This window comes from Oncorhynchus gorbuscha, linkage group LG08 (assembly GCF_021184085.1).
Source record: "Oncorhynchus gorbuscha isolate QuinsamMale2020 ecotype Even-year linkage group LG08, OgorEven_v1.0, whole genome shotgun sequence".
Classification (NCBI taxonomy): domain Eukaryota; kingdom Metazoa; phylum Chordata; class Actinopteri; order Salmoniformes; family Salmonidae; genus Oncorhynchus; species Oncorhynchus gorbuscha.
The window spans coordinates 61,961,539-61,977,131 of record NC_060180.1 but is presented as its reverse complement, the minus strand read 5'-3'; the positions used below and the strand labels follow the sequence as shown (position 1 = coordinate 61,977,131).

Genomic DNA, 15,593 nt, shown 5'->3' with positions numbered 1-15,593 from the left:
AGTTTCAGGCCACCCCTGCCATAGACCGGCCTGAACTCTGCATGAGGAAGACATCCATAGCCATGCACTGCCCACTGGTGGCCAACATACATGACCAATCTATACTTCATTATGTACTGGTGCGACATCACATGTAAATGAATTCCTGCAAGACATGAGTGGTTTGTAAAAACGGTCATAAATGTATACATACAGGATATTTAATGTAGCCGTTTTACAATGTTCACACAGACATACAGGCCTATTATACACTTGAGTTATGCATGCCTTTACCACTCAAACCCATGACAAAATAAACTGACAAACACATTTATCGACGCCATGGTAACAAAAGATGTCTTTATTCAATGGATATGTACAGCATGTCCCAGCATGAAAAGAGCAAGTTCCATAACCTACTTTAAGATGGGGGGTTTCTTATACAAGCGCTCAAATTAATTATGAGAGAAAACAATATGACGTACAACAGGTGTGCTTCGGTACAGATGTTTAAAACCCACGGACAGCCAGAAATCAGTAGATCGGCTCACTGTTTAAAGTGGTGGTGGGGGGGTACAAATCCAAAGAACCCCAAAAATATGCTGGTAAAACTCAAGCAGCTGTACATGTGGGTTACAAGGTAATGATTCAGCCTTGGTACTCTCTGCAACAACAACAAATTATAGTTTACAAATAAATCTTCAAAAGGCTGCCTAGAGGCAGAAAATCCATACATTGAAATGTGGAGGCAAAAATATTTTTAAAACAAACTAACAGCAGCATATCAGTTTGAAATCAAATTAAAATTGTCTGCTTTGGGACATTACCAGGACCTGTTAGCTGATTGATCCAAGTCTTAATGGAGGGAAGAAATGTGGTGATTTTGTGTTACAATGTAGAGAAGAAATGTCAATAATTTTGTGATAGTGATGTTTGTGTTGTCTTTATGTGTGTCCGAATACATTTGTGATCCTTTAATTTAGCTTGACACAAGTGAGAATGTCAAATTGCTATTTGTTGCGTAAGCGATTAGAAACCATAAAATAGACCTTAAAATACATAGTGACAAAAATCTAATGACCTTAATAAAAGACCCTAACATTTGGCTTAAGATGGAGAATACAAACAGAGGGAAAATAATTAAAAGAGATTAACCCCTTGATTACAAGCTCCAATCATAAATGGACCAACTAGAAGGACACCATGTACCACAGGGTGTGGAGAGACTGGACACAGCAGTGATCCATCTTACAAACACAAGAAAACCGACGTCATTGCGACTTATCAGTCCTTATTGCCTTGAGTGGGGGGCCCTCCTCCTCCCTCCCTCTCGTTACTGTGGCTGCATCTCAAACGGAACCCTAATGACACCCTATTCCTCTTCTTACGCACTACTTTTGAGAACAGCCCCATAGGGGAACTACATAGGGCTCTGGTCAACAGTAGGGCAGCACACAGAGAATAGGGTTCCATTTGAGACCAGGACGATGATAATACCATCTTAAAAACCAACACCTAAGCAGAGGGGAAGCAGATCATTCTTGGACTTTGGCCACTTCAAAGTTGACCGCCAGTTTCCTGTGTTTCCTCTTGGAGGCAGAGCTGGGGGGTGTGGCCATGGCCTTGGGTGGGGTTCTGGCGTGGCGTCTGTGGCGTGGAGGAGGTCCCAGCCATCTCAGGGGGGTCCTGGGCGGTCTTTAGGGGTGTGATGGGGGCTGCAGGGGGTGCTGAGGGGGCTGGGGATAGGGAGGGTTGGGAGTCAGACTGGGCTTTGTTACTTGGGGCTTGGTTCCTCGCCGTGTGAGCCGCATTGTAGAACTCTTGTGGCTTCTTGCCTGATGACACGCGCTTCTTAGTCACCTGACAGAGGTTAGAATTTAGAGGTTAGGATTGTGTGGGAACACAAGTTTAACCATATTTCATGTGAGCTGTAGAAACAGGTTCTGGTGCTCCTACCTGCAGGGGGACAAACTGGTTGTGTGAGCCGATGGGGACGGAGGGTGCCTGGGGCCGGGCGCCAGGGAAGGTGCCCCCCGTAGAAGGGCTGTCCCTGGTGGGGAGGGAGGGGCATGCCCCAGTGGAGAGGACCATACCCCTGAGGAGGGATTAACAGACCACCTGGAGGGAGAGGGAGAAAGGGTTAGGTTCACATCCAGTATTTATAAGTATCCTAAAACATATAACTGCACCCAGAGAGGTCGTACTGTTACAGTCTACTTTAGTATCAATATAGACGCCACACATGACGGCAGGTCTCACCCGATTGGCCGAATACATTAGGCATGGGTCCCATGGACGGTCCTCTTATCTGGCTGACCCCAGAGAACAGAGGCGGAGGCATGGGAAACCCAGAACCCACCGAATTCTACAGGAGACAGAGGATAAAACACAGAAGTATGGGAGACATTAGTAAAATACATACACACAATAAAATAAGAAACAGACAGTTTGGCATGCACACACACACAGATTGTGCAGAAGTACAGTAGGGACACACACCACACTCACAAGGCGCTGCAGGGCGAAGAGAGCTGCCTTCTCTTTGGCTTCGTTCTCAGAGTGACTCTGAGGACCGTGGACAAGCAGACCACTGGAGAGCTTCACCTGACACACCATCAAACCCTGAGAGAGACAGGAAGACAGATAATGGAGGTGGACTTAGACAGAAAACAACTGGGAAACAGAGAGATACTGTAGGGACGTTGCTAAAGGATGTTCCTGCTTCATGCATGTGTGTGTGCCTCACCTGTCTGCTGCGTATGAAGGTGAAGTCGGGGGGGGCCATGCCCAGACCTACACAGATCCTAGCCAGCTCTGAGGCCACACTGGGACCCATGGAGGAGGCCTGGTGGGCCTGCAGGGGAGGGACTGCTGCTGCGGACACAGGTGACACTAAGTCCCCCATCCTCGCCGCTGAGACAGGCAGAGGGTGGAGGTGGAAAGGATGAGGGTAGAAGGAGAGAGAGGGGGTGAAACGAGAGGAGGGAGTGTGATATGGGGAGAGGTAGAAGGAGGGAGAAACGACAGTTGAAAGGAAAGATGGGTAAGGACGAGAAGGGGAATGATGAAAAAGTGGTTTCATATTTGTATTATCTCCACTAAATCCCACAATAGCTCCACATGTTTACATCTAAACATGTAGTTAACACTGTATTTCCACTCACCCAGTTTCTTGGTGGCTCTTCTCCTGTTCTGCTGCTGGGTGTTGGAGGAGAGACTAGTGGAGTCCGGGGCAGAGCCAATGTTCAGCATCTCCTTCAGGGCCAGAGTTCCCTTCTACACACACGAGAACAACCAATCACAATTAGTCTACAACAAACGACAAGGAATGAGCGGATAAATGTAATTGAAGAGTTTGATATGGGCCCTGAGTGCATTATAACATAACACCAACCAGTGACTGTACTAGTCTAGTACCCACCATAGCGAATGACTGTGGAGACAGCGGCTCCTCCGATTGACTCATTGGCTCATTGCCCTTAGTGATCTTCAGGTTGGCGATCAACTCCTCAAACTCTTTCTGCTGGAGACAGGTGGGTAAGATTGTATGTAAGTATGCATGTAAGTATGTATGCATGTAAGTATGTATGTAAGTATGTATGTATGTACCTTCTTTGTGGCGTTCTGAGCGGGAAACAGAGTGTTGACATCTTCATTTCTCTTCAGCAGTCTGATACTTCCTGCTGGACCCTATAAAACAACATGAAGTTTTACACACACACACACGTTGTATCGCTCTCGCTTTCCCAGACACACATATCTCTTACACACACACACACACACACACACACACACACACACACACACACACACACACACACACACACACACACACACACACACACACACACACACACACACACACACACACACACACCTCATTTCCCTTCACAGAACTCACACACTGACATCTTTCAACAATAAAAAATAAGAAAAATCTCAAATCCCTCCATCTCCCGACAACATCAAAATGTTACTTCATCTTCACTCATCTGGATTTGTATGACTAAACTAACAACAAACCCCACGCGCAGCCCTGTGACAAACCCCACGCGCAGCCCTGTGACAAACCCCACGCGCAGCCCTGTGACAAACCCCACGCGCAGCCCTGTGACAAACCCCACGCGCAGCCCTGTGACAAACCCCACGCGCAGCCCTGTGACAAACCCCACGCGCAGCCCTGTGACAAACCCCACGCGCAGCCCTGTGACAAACCCCACGCGCAGCCCTGTGACAAACCCCACGCGCAGCCCTGTGACAAACCCCACGCGCAGCCCTGTGACAAACCCCACGCGCAGCCCTGTGACAAACAAACCCCCACGCAGCCCTGCGACAAACCCCACGCGCAGCCCTGTGACAAACCCCACGCGCAGCCCTGTGACAAACCCCACGCGCAGCCCTGTGACAAACCGCAGCCCTGTGACAAACCCCACGCGCAGCCCTGTGACAAACCCCACGCGCAGCCCTGTGACAAACCCCACGCGCAGCCCTGTGACAAACCCCACGCGCAGCCCTGTGACAAACCCCACGCGCAGCCCTGTGACAAACCCCACGCGCAGCCCTGTGACAAACCCCACGCGCAGCCCTGTGACAAACCCCACGCGCAGCCCTGTGACAAACCCCACGCGCAGCCCTGTGACAAACCCCACGCGCAGCCCTGTGACAAACCCCACGCGCAGCCCTGTGACAAACCCCACGCGCAGCCCTGTGACAAACCCCACGCGCAGCCCTGTGACAAACCCCACGCGCAGCCCTGTGACAAACCCCACGCGCAGCCCTGTGACAAACCCCACGCGCAGCCCTGTGACAAACCCCCTGTGACAAACCCCACGCGCAGCCCTGTGACAAACCCCACGCGCAGCCCTGTGACAAACCCCACGCGCAGCCCTGTGACAAACCCCACGCGCAGCCCTGTGACAAACCCCACGCGCAGCCCTGTGACAAACCCCACGCGCAGCCCTGTGACAAACCCCACGCGCAGCCCTGTGACAAACCCCACGCGCAGCCCTGTGACAAACCCCACGCGCAGCCCTGTGACAAACCCCACGCGCAGCCCTGTGACAAACCCCACGCGCAGCCCTGTGACAAACCCCACGCGCAGCCCTGTGACAAACCCCACGCGCAGCCCTGTGACAAACCCCACGCCAGCCCGACAAACCCCACGCCCCTGTGACAAACCCCACGCGCAGCCCTGTGACAAACCCCACGCGCAGCCCTGTGACAAACCCCACGCGCAGCCCTGTAACAAACCCCACGCGCAGCCCTGTAACAAACCCCACGCGCAGCCCTGTAACAAACCCCACGCGCAGCCCTGTAACAAACCCCACGCGCAGCCCTGTAACAAACCCCACGCGCAGCCCTGTAACAAACCCCACGCGCAGCCCTGTAACAAACCCCACGCGCAGCCCTGTAACAAACCCTACACAGCCTTGTAATAAACCCTACACAGCCTTGTAATAAACCCTACACAGCCCTGTAACAAACCCTACACAGCCCTGTAACAAACCCTACACAGCCTTGTAACAAACCCTACACAGCCTTGTAACAAACCCTACACAGCCTTGTAATAAACCCTACACAGCCCTGTAATAAACCCTACACAGCCCTGTAATAAACCCTACACAGCCCTGTAATAAACCCTACACAGCCCTGTAACAAACCCTACACAGCCTTGTAATAAACCCTACACAGCCCTGTAATAAACCCTACACAGCCCTGTAATAAACCCTACACACAGCAATCAGCTTTCACAAAGTGCATTTTATTGACTAGTTTCATTTCATTTGTAGTCCTGACTCCACTGGCTAAGCTGCCTGCTGAGGATGAGAACCCTGGTCACTGTCTGCTATTGGTCTACAGCTGGAGGTGATGATGGGAGCTAAAGTAAGGACCAAAGAGACGTGCTTCAATGTTTAGGAATGTGTAGGGTTCAAAGGTTATGGATGTAGGTGCATAAGGGTTCAAAGGTTAGAATGAAATGGTGATTTACAGGTTTGGGGGGTTGTTGTTGTTGACTCTGGGGTTGGTTCATGCCCTGTTGCCCCTGGAACTGCCCGTCCTGTCCGGGAGACCCTGGACCCCAGGCAGAATTACACGCCTGGGGACAGACACACAAAGAGATGTACAATAGCTTTAGTCACACACAAACAAAAACAACAAACACTGCTACACTCACAATGTGAGTATTGTAACACTTCACATTGACACTGGTACAGACACACTTATGAATGGACTCACATTGTTTTGTTGCCAGTGGGCTGGTGGTTTCTGGGGCATTCCAGAACTCTGCAGAGACTGCCACACATTACTGAACTCCTCATCTTTACCCTGCACTCACAGGGAGATTGATGTTACACACTCTACTACAGAGAAATGTGGCATTGTAGAGAAAAACTCAAACACAGAGAGAGCGAGTCAGAGGGAGAGAGAACAAAAACAGGCGTACCTTCGGATGGTGTTTCTGGCTGAGGGCATTGTGGTGCACATTTTTGTTCCCCTGAGTGTCTGCCCTGAGAATGTTTTGTCTGCCGTTCTGCTGCTGAGAGAGAGACAGACAGAGGGAGACAGAGGGAGGGAGAGGGAGGGAGGGACATGGGGAGGAAGGGAGGGACATGGGGAGGAAGGGAGGGACATGGGAGGAGGGGGGAGGGAGAGACATGGAGAGGGAGGGAGAGACATGGAGAGGGAGGGAGAGACATGGAGAGGGAGGGAGAGACATGGAGAGGGAGGGAGAGACATGGAGAGGGAGGGAGAGACATGGAGAGGGAGGGAGAGACATGGAGAGGGAGGGAGAGACATGGAGAGGGAGGGAGAGACATGGAGAGGGAGGGAGAGACATGGAGAGGGAGGGAGAGACATGGAGAGGGAGGGAAAGTCTAATGAGGGGAGATTTGACCCATTCTTAGACATGGAGAGTGGAGTGTGTGTGTGTGTGTGAGGGAGTGACATGGAGTGGGAGGGAGTGACATGGAGTGTGAGTGTGTGACATGTGTGTGTGGAGTGTGTGACATGGAGAGTGAGGGAGAGACATGGAGTGTGTGTGTGTGTGTGAGGGAGGGAGAGACATGAGTAGGGAGGACATGGAATTTGCTCTACATGGAGAGGGAGGGAGAGACTGGAGTCCTACCTGTGTGGGTATGAAGGGTGAGCGTGGTGAGTGGTTGAGCCCAGACAGCTGTTCTTTGTTGTGTGCGTGGTGGTGGGAGGAGGCGGCAGGCTGGGGCTTGACGATGGCGGTCAGTTTGTGTGAACCCTGCTCAAAGCGGCATCCATGGCTCAGGTTGATTAAGGCACACGGAGGCAGCCTGTAGCCACGGCCCGACGCACACCTAGGCAGAATACAGTCACCCAGAACAACAGTCAGATCAGACAACAGACCACACCTAGGCAGAATACAGTCACCCAGAACAACAGTCAGATCAGACCACACCTCGGCAGAATACAGTCACCCAGAACAACAGTCAGATCAGACAACAGACCACACCTAGGCAGAATACAGTCACCCAGAACAACAGTCAGATCAGACAACAGCCCACACCTAGGCAGAATACAGTCACCCAGAACAACAGTCAGATCAGACAACAGACCACACCTAGGCAGAATACAGTTACCCAGAACAACAGTCAGATCAGACAACAGACCACACCTAGGCAGAATACAGTCACCCGGAACAACAGTCAGATCAGACCACACCTCGGCAGAATACAGTCACCCAGAACAACAGTCAGATCAGACCACACACCTCGGCAGAATACAGTCACCCAGAACAACAGTCAGATCAGACAACAGACCACACCTAGGCAGAATACAGTCACCCAGAACAACAGTCAGATCCGACCACAGACCACACCTAGGCAGAATACAGTTACCCAGAACAACAGTCAGATCAGACCACACCTCGGCAGAATACAGTCACCCGGAACAACAGTCAGATCAGACCACACCTCGGCAGAATACAGTCACCCAGAACAACAGTCAGATCAGACAACAGACCACACCTAGGCAGAATACAGTCACCCAGAACAACAGTCAGATCCGACCACAGACCACACCTAGGCAGAATACAGTTACCCAGAACAACAGTCAGATCAGACCACACCTAGGCAGAATACAGTTACCCAGAACAACAGTCAGATCAGACAACAGACCACACCTAGGCAGAATACAGTTACCCAGAACAACAGTCAGATCAGACAACAGACCACACCTAGGCAGAATACAGTTACCCAGAACAAGTCAGATGAGACCACACCTAGGCAGAATACAGTTACCCAGAACAGTCAGATCAGACCACACCTAGGCAGAATACAGTTACCCAGAACAACAGTCAGATCAGACAACAGACCACACCTAGGCAGAATACAGTCACCCAGAACAACAGTCAGATCAGACAACAGACCACAGTCAGGGAGAATACAGTCACCCAACAGACCACGGTCTGGCAGAATACAGTCACCCAGAACAACAGTCAGATCAGACAACAGACCACAGTCAGGGAGAATACAGTCACCCAACAGACCACGGTCAGGCAGAATACAGTCACCCAGAACAACAGTCAGATCAGACAACAGACCACGGTCAGGGAGAATACAGTCACCCAACAGACCACGGTCTGGCAGAATACAGTCACCCAGAACAACAGTCAGATCAGACAACAGACCACGGTCAGGGAGAATACAGTCACCCAGAACAACAGTCAGATCAGACAACAGACCACGGTCAGGGAGAATACAGTCACCCAACAGACCACGGTCTGGCAGAATACAGTCACCCAGAACAACAGTCAGATCAGACAACAGACCACGGTCAGGGAGAATACAGTCACCCAGAACAACAGTCAGATCAGACAACAGACCACGGTCATGCAGAATACAGTCACCCAGAACAACAGTCAGATCAGACAAAATACAGTCACCCAGAACAACAGTCAGATCAGACAAAAGACCACAGTCAGGGAGAATACAGTCACCCAAAAGACCACAGTCAGGGAGAATACAGTCACCCAACAGACCACGGTCAGGGAGAATATAGTCACCCAGAACAGTCAAGTGAGACAACAGACTACGGTCAGAAAACACAGGTACTTGGCATATAAAACACATAACCTAAAAGAAAATGTTTTGAGTCAAGGCCTGAAACACTTAACATAGACCTACGTAAAACAATGAAACACAGACAGACTGTACCTGATAGTAAGTCCCCCAGCAAACTCTTCATCAAACACAACCTCATACAAGATCTCAGCCTCCCGATCAGCTGCCACGGGAGAGAGGTTAACATCGGTTTAGAGACAGTTCAAAGACCAGAAGGTGGTCGTGTGTTTGTGTTTATGAGTGAGAGAGACGTAACAGACAGTGGGTGTGTTGTATATGAGAGAGAGACGTAACAGACAGTGGGTGTGTTGTATATGAGAGAGAGACGTAACAGACAGTGGGTGTGTTGTATATGAGAGAGAGACGTAACAGACAGTGGGTGTGTTGTATATGAGAGAGAGACGTAACAGACAGTGGGTGTGTTGTATATGAGAGAGAGACGTAACAGACAGTGGGTGTGTTGTATATGAGAGAGAGACGTAACAGACAGTGGGTGTGTTGTATATGAGAGAGAGACGTAACAGACAGTGGGTGTGACATCTCACCTCCCTTGATGCCGATGATGGTTCCTCTGAGGCCGAGGGGGACAGAGAAGCTCTCTCTGACGTTGACCACCCGGTCAAACAGGTGGTACTCTGCATCCGGGTCAGGGACCACACCATGCTGCTGCTCTAAGGGCTGGAGAGACACACACTACAGGATTCAGAGAAGTTGTGTGTGTTGCACCAATATGGAGGTTTTAATGTCCTTGTCACCCACTATATGACACAGACAAAGTATTAGATTTTCCTCTCCACACACAGGTAAAGACATTCCTCACCCTGAAGAGTAAATGTGGCTTCACAGTCACACGCACTTTCTTGCTGCTCTTCTTGACCTGAGAAACAGAGGGAGGTAAGAGGGACTACAGGAACACTAACAAAAGAAAGTCAATGAATCATTGACAGTGAAGGAAGGGCTTGTTGAGTAGTGTGTCTATCCATCTGCCTTATTCAGACAGATAAACAAGGGTAGAGGTGATGGATACATAGAAAAACAGAGGAAGAGTAGACAGATTTTTATTTTCTTATTTCACCTTTATTCAACCAGGTAGGCCAGTTGAGAACAAGTTCTCATTTGCAACTGCGACCTGGCCAATATAAAGCAGTGCGACACAAACACCAACACAGAGTTACATATAAACAAACGTACAGTCAATAACAATAATATAAAAATATTTATACAGTGTGTGCAAATGTAGTAAGATGGGGGAGGTAAGACAATAAATAGGCCATAGTGGCAAAATAAATACAATTTAGCGTCGACACTGGAGTGATAGATGTGCAGATGATGATGTGCAAGTAGAGATACTGGGGTGCAAAGGAGCAAAAAAATAAATAACAGTATGGGGATGAGGTAGTTGGATGGGCTATTTACGGATGGGCTATTTACAGATGGGCTGTGTACAGGTACAGTGATCTGTGAGCTGCTCTGACAGCTGATGCTTAAAGTTAGTGAGGGAGATATAGGTCTCCAGCTTCAGTGATTTTTGCAATTCGTTCCAGTCATTGGCAGCAGAGAACTGGAAGGAAAGGGGGCAGAAGGAGGAATTGGCTATGGGTGTGACCATTGAAATATGCCTGCTGGAGAGCGTGCTACGAGTGGGTGCTGCTATGGTGACCAGTGAGCTGAGATAAGGCGGGGATTTACCTAGCAAAGAATTGTAGATGACCTGGAGCCAGTGGGTTTGACGACGAATATGAAGCGAGGGCCAGCCAATAAGAGCATACAGGTCGCAGTGGTGGGTAGTATATGGGGCTTTGGTGACAAAAATGGATGGCACTGTGATAGACTGCATCCGATTTGCTGAGTAGAGTATTGGAAGCTGTTTTGTAAATGACATCGCCAAAGTCAAGGATCGGTAGGATAGTCAGTTTTACGAGGGTATGTTTGGCATGAGTGAAGGCAGCTTGATAAATGATTGACAGAGAATATTGGTGACAGAGCCGAGGGAAGACCGATAAATGATTGACAGCCCCTAGTTACCTTAGCCACCTCCTCCTCGATCTGCTCCACGATGGCCGTGTCCAGGATCTGCAGATCACATGACGCCCGGGCGATGTCGGCGACTGGGTGTGTCTTCAACCAGGAAGTGATCTCCTTCACCCTCTCCGCCCTGCCGGAAAATCATCACCACCACTACCCTCATTATTACTATAACTGTTACGATCTACTTCATCGTTACACACCAACTTACTCCTAGTGTTTTCTATGAGTGTTTAAGAACACTGAATGTAAGTATTAAGTGTAAGTGTTGCAACTTTACCTGTTATGACTATATGACAGTGGAAATGATGAATGTTAAATGCATGAACATGTATACCCGTTTTGGTCCACTCCGGGCCAGATGTCGTCCTCGTAGAAGACATCGTCGTGACTGTTCCTGGACACCAGGTCAAACACCTCAGAGAACCTACAGGAGACACACAAGGCAGGTTACACACACACACACTTAATAATAACATGCACAATGCTGTTTCACACACACCTATCCAAGTACTCAGCCATCAGATCCTCCACAGCGACAGAATAGAGCCACTCCTTCTCGGTTCTCTTGGTGTAACCTGGCACCTCCTCATTCTTCTTATTGAACTTCAGGTTCAGACCCACGTTAGCCTTCTGCTCCCCATGGGGACTGTGGAGGGAGGGAGAACAGGAGAAACAGAGGGAGAACAGGAGACACAGAGGGAGAACAGGAGACACAGAGAGAGAACAGGAGAAACAGAGAGAGAACAGGAGAAACAGAGGGAGAACAGGAGAAACAGAGGGAGAACAGGAGAAACAGAGAGAGAACAGGAGAAACAGAGAGAGAACAGGAGAAACAGAGGGAGAACAGGAGAAACAGAGAGAGAACAGGAGAAACAGAGAGAGAACAGGAGAAACAGAGGGAGAACAGGAGAAACAGAGAGAGAACAGAAGAAACAGAGAGAGAACAGAAGAAACAGAGACAGAACAGAAGAAACAGAGACAGAACAGAAGAAACAGAGAGAGAACAGGAGAAACAGAGGGAGAACAGGAGAAACAGAGAGAGAACAGAAGAAACAGAGGGAGAACAGGAGAAACAGAGAGAGAACAGGAGAAACAGAGAGAGAACAGGAGAAACAGAGAGAGAACAGGAGAAACAGAGGAGAACAGAAGAAACAGAGGGAGAACAGGAGAAACAGAGGGAGAACAGAAGAAACAGAGGGAGAACAGGAGAAACAGAGGGAGAACAGGAGAAACAGAGAGAGGACAGGAGAAACAGAGGGAGAACAGGAGAAACAGAGGGAGGAGAAACAGAGGGAGAACAGAGAAACAGAGGGAGAACAGGAGAAACAGAGGGAGAACAGGAGAAACAGAGGGAGAACAGGAGAAACAGAGGGAGAACAGGAGAAACAGAGAGAGAACAGGAGAAACAGAGGGAGAACAGGAGAAACAGAGAGAGAACAGAAGACACAGAGGGAGAGAAACCTGGTTTATTAGACACAAACAAACCAACCTATATGATCAACAGTAGGGAATCAAATAGAGAATAGGCTGTCATTTGAAATTTGTTCTCACTTTTTCTTGGATCCTCTGCCGACGAAGATGCTGCCAGAGAATCTGGAGACGAGGTAGCCGGTGATGCCGAGGCGTGAGGCCAGAACGTAGCCTGGACTGTACTTCACACAGTATTTCTACAGACAGACAGACAGAAAGGAGGGTGAGCTTGGGAAGGGAGAATGTTTAGTAATGTGGTGAGGCAGGGGAGGAGTGTGAGAGAGGTGTTGTTTTGAGAATGACTTACATGCTGGTTCTGTATTAAGGATTCCATCGGTGGTTCACAGGGCACCGTGAACACCACCCGCACCCGTCCCTCTTTGATGACATCACTGGACTCCTGCACCTGTGTGACCAAAGGGAAAAGCATTAAAGGCTTCTCACAGATCCTCATTTCATGACTCCACACATTTAGCTTCGTCGGGACTGTTGTTTTTAAGAGGAGTAAAGGGTAATGGAAAACAACAACAACTGGCATAAAAGTAGAGACAGGAAACAGAAAGTTGTACCGACCTCTCCCATGGCACCGTAGTAGGGGTTCCCCACCATGAAAACCGTGGTCGTCGGGGGAAACAGCTCCTCCAGGGTCTTGAAGCGAGTGGACGACGAGTCAAAGGCTTTGATGTCCTGAGGGAGAGAGAGTTGTGTGTGTGAGACATCCTTATCGTAGGCATTTTCCTGATATTGTTCATTACGATAAGCAGCCTATACTAGAGAAAGGTTAAGGGTGATTTTTATGGGACAATTGACAGCTACAACAATCAAACTAGTAGTAGTATTATTTAAAGGATAATTCCAACATTAATGTTTAAAGTTACCGTTTTATTTATTCTTATCGCACCAATTCTGCCAATTTATCACAGTATGGATTTGTCGTCTATAACGCCCAGCTCAAGCGTGTGTGTGAGTGTAGTAGGTCTTCCTGTGTGTGTATGCACCTGTGCTTACCTTGACGATGGTCTGGTAGGGGAAGGGCAGTATCTGCTTGGACCACTGTTTCTCCAGGTGCACCTGTCCACTCTGCCCAGGTACATACTTCCTGCCTGTCAGCAGCTGGGTATACAAAACCACCGCCGTCTCATTCACCGTAATGCCCTTACGCTTACCGAAACTGAGAGGGGAGACAGGTGGGAGGAGAGAGAAACAGAGGTATTATGGTAGGGAGAGCAGTCAGGCAAAACACAGGTCTCCCTAGAGGAAGAGGTCTTCTGACCAAAATGAGTCTTCTTGGTGAAAAATTTTTTAAAAATGTAATAAGACTCATATGATGGAACTTCTACCAGAGAGAGTGCAGAAATCAAACATGCACAAGACCTCACTGAAAAACTGGTCCACTTTGATGGCAAATAGATGCTTACTGCTCAGTGACGCCCTGTACGTCCTTAACCCAGTCCTTCTGTTCCTTGTCACCGAGGTAGGTGACCTTAGTGGGGGGAGGAGAGTCCCTGTCGTACAGCTTCTGCATCCCTGCCGGCTCCTCCAGGAAGAACCTGAGGGGGACGGGTGAGTGATGGAGGGAAAGAGGAGAGAGAAAATGTAGGGCAAAGGAGGGTTGGAAGTAGGAGACAGATATTGATGAATATTGACAACTCGTGTACTTCAAAGTCATAGTCTAATGAGAAGTGAAGAAAGGGCAGAGCCAGAGGTGTTTGGTTGAGGGACAGTTCAGGTTTAGTACTGTAGTTCAGCCCTCATTAGACATGACCAGAACTGTGTGGCTCTTACTTGCTCTCCCCGTCAGACACTGCTACCACCCTGGCCTCCTCTAGGTGGGGCCAGTTGACAAACACAGACCGACCCAGGACCAGAGAGGCCACATTGTCACACACCTGAAATGGGGGGGGGGGGGGGGGGGGGGAGGGTGAAAAACAATATCTACTACTTCTGCTCCAGACACATACTGTATATCTAACCGCCTTTGACTCTTCATAGAAACCAGACTGTCTTCACTCACAGGTTCCTCCTTGCTAGGTGTGATCTCCAGCATCATGTTCTCTCCTCGGCTGCTCTGCTGGAACACCACCACCCCGTGCTTCTTCTTATAGAACTATAGAGACAGAAGACACACATGAAACATCTACAGAAGAAACATACAAAGTATTCCGACTCGAAGATTGGGGAAAAAACAATCATCTTTCTCAATATTGGGGTGTAAATGGCAGCCGTGATAAAACAGTTAGCGAACTAACTTTGGTCAACTGAGTTCAACCCAGGATAACTGTTGACACTACACTTTTCACTCCACACATTTAGTAATGAAAGGATGCATTTGAAACTTCAATAAGCAGTAAAACTTTTGTATGACTTAATACAATTATTTTTGTAATAGGACGGGGGGGGGCTTGTGCATTGATAGGCACACCAAAAGATGACAAACGATATACGTAAGAAAGAGCACCTCTAACAGCCCATTTCCCAACATAGCCCGCTGAAGAAGCAGGATAACTTTCATTTTGATGTGGCAGTGAATGGCCCAGGGACAGATGGTCTCAACGAGGAGCTCGCTGTTCGACCACTCCGACATGAACAGTTACAGGCCCGGCTTTGAGTAAGCGGCAGGTGCACAATCAATATCCATCTTCATAACATGGATGAAGCCTGAGCTGGAATGTGAAGCTGAGGCCAGGTTCAGGTACAACAGCTGACGTAAGACGAGACAAAACTAAACACTTTTAGAGTGTTGTGTTGCAGAACAGCTGACTGAACAACGGCCATTCAGATCAATAAGACCAAACGTTTCCACAGAAACGGCGTCTCTTTACAGCGACATGATCAAACGTTCAAACAAAGTAGTCCCTTGTTGTAGCGAGGTATTGTAGAGAACAAGTTTCATGAAACACCACACACTTTGCAATTTGTCACAGGAATATCATCAAACGAGTCTAGCTATTACTGTAGCGAATTGTAGTCTGTCTGTGGTACCTTGTGTCTGATGTGCTTTAAGGTGGGGAAGCCACAGAAGTA

The 15,593-nt window shown here is 48.9% G+C and overlaps 1 protein-coding gene across 1 annotated transcript in view; it reads right to left on the bottom strand.

Annotated features, from left to right (window-relative positions):
- Positions 1–313: 313 nt before the first annotated feature.
- Positions 314–15,593, bottom strand: part of xrn1 (5'-3' exoribonuclease 1) — a 53,075-nt gene continuing 37,795 nt past the window's right edge. The window contains 28 exon segments of the mRNA XM_046360137.1: positions 314–1,586; positions 1,588–1,839; positions 1,936–2,013; positions 2,015–2,097; positions 2,239–2,344; positions 2,488–2,601; positions 2,726–2,892; positions 3,144–3,255; positions 3,401–3,502; positions 3,589–3,669; positions 5,969–6,076; positions 6,217–6,306; positions 6,425–6,517; positions 7,106–7,307; positions 9,165–9,234; positions 9,617–9,749; positions 9,892–9,948; positions 11,097–11,226; positions 11,434–11,523; positions 11,599–11,745; positions 12,651–12,766; positions 12,877–12,975; positions 13,143–13,256; positions 13,578–13,740; positions 13,988–14,119; positions 14,355–14,458; positions 14,584–14,676; positions 15,552–15,593. The exon segment at positions 15,552–15,593 is cut by the window's right edge and continues 76 nt beyond it. Coding sequence (XP_046216093.1) covers positions 1,515–1,586; positions 1,588–1,839; positions 1,936–2,013; positions 2,015–2,097; positions 2,239–2,344; positions 2,488–2,601; positions 2,726–2,892; positions 3,144–3,255; positions 3,401–3,502; positions 3,589–3,669; positions 5,969–6,076; positions 6,217–6,306; positions 6,425–6,517; positions 7,106–7,307; positions 9,165–9,234; positions 9,617–9,749; positions 9,892–9,948; positions 11,097–11,226; positions 11,434–11,523; positions 11,599–11,745; positions 12,651–12,766; positions 12,877–12,975; positions 13,143–13,256; positions 13,578–13,740; positions 13,988–14,119; positions 14,355–14,458; positions 14,584–14,676; positions 15,552–15,593 — 3,150 coding nt within the window. The 3' untranslated portion in view covers positions 314–1,514.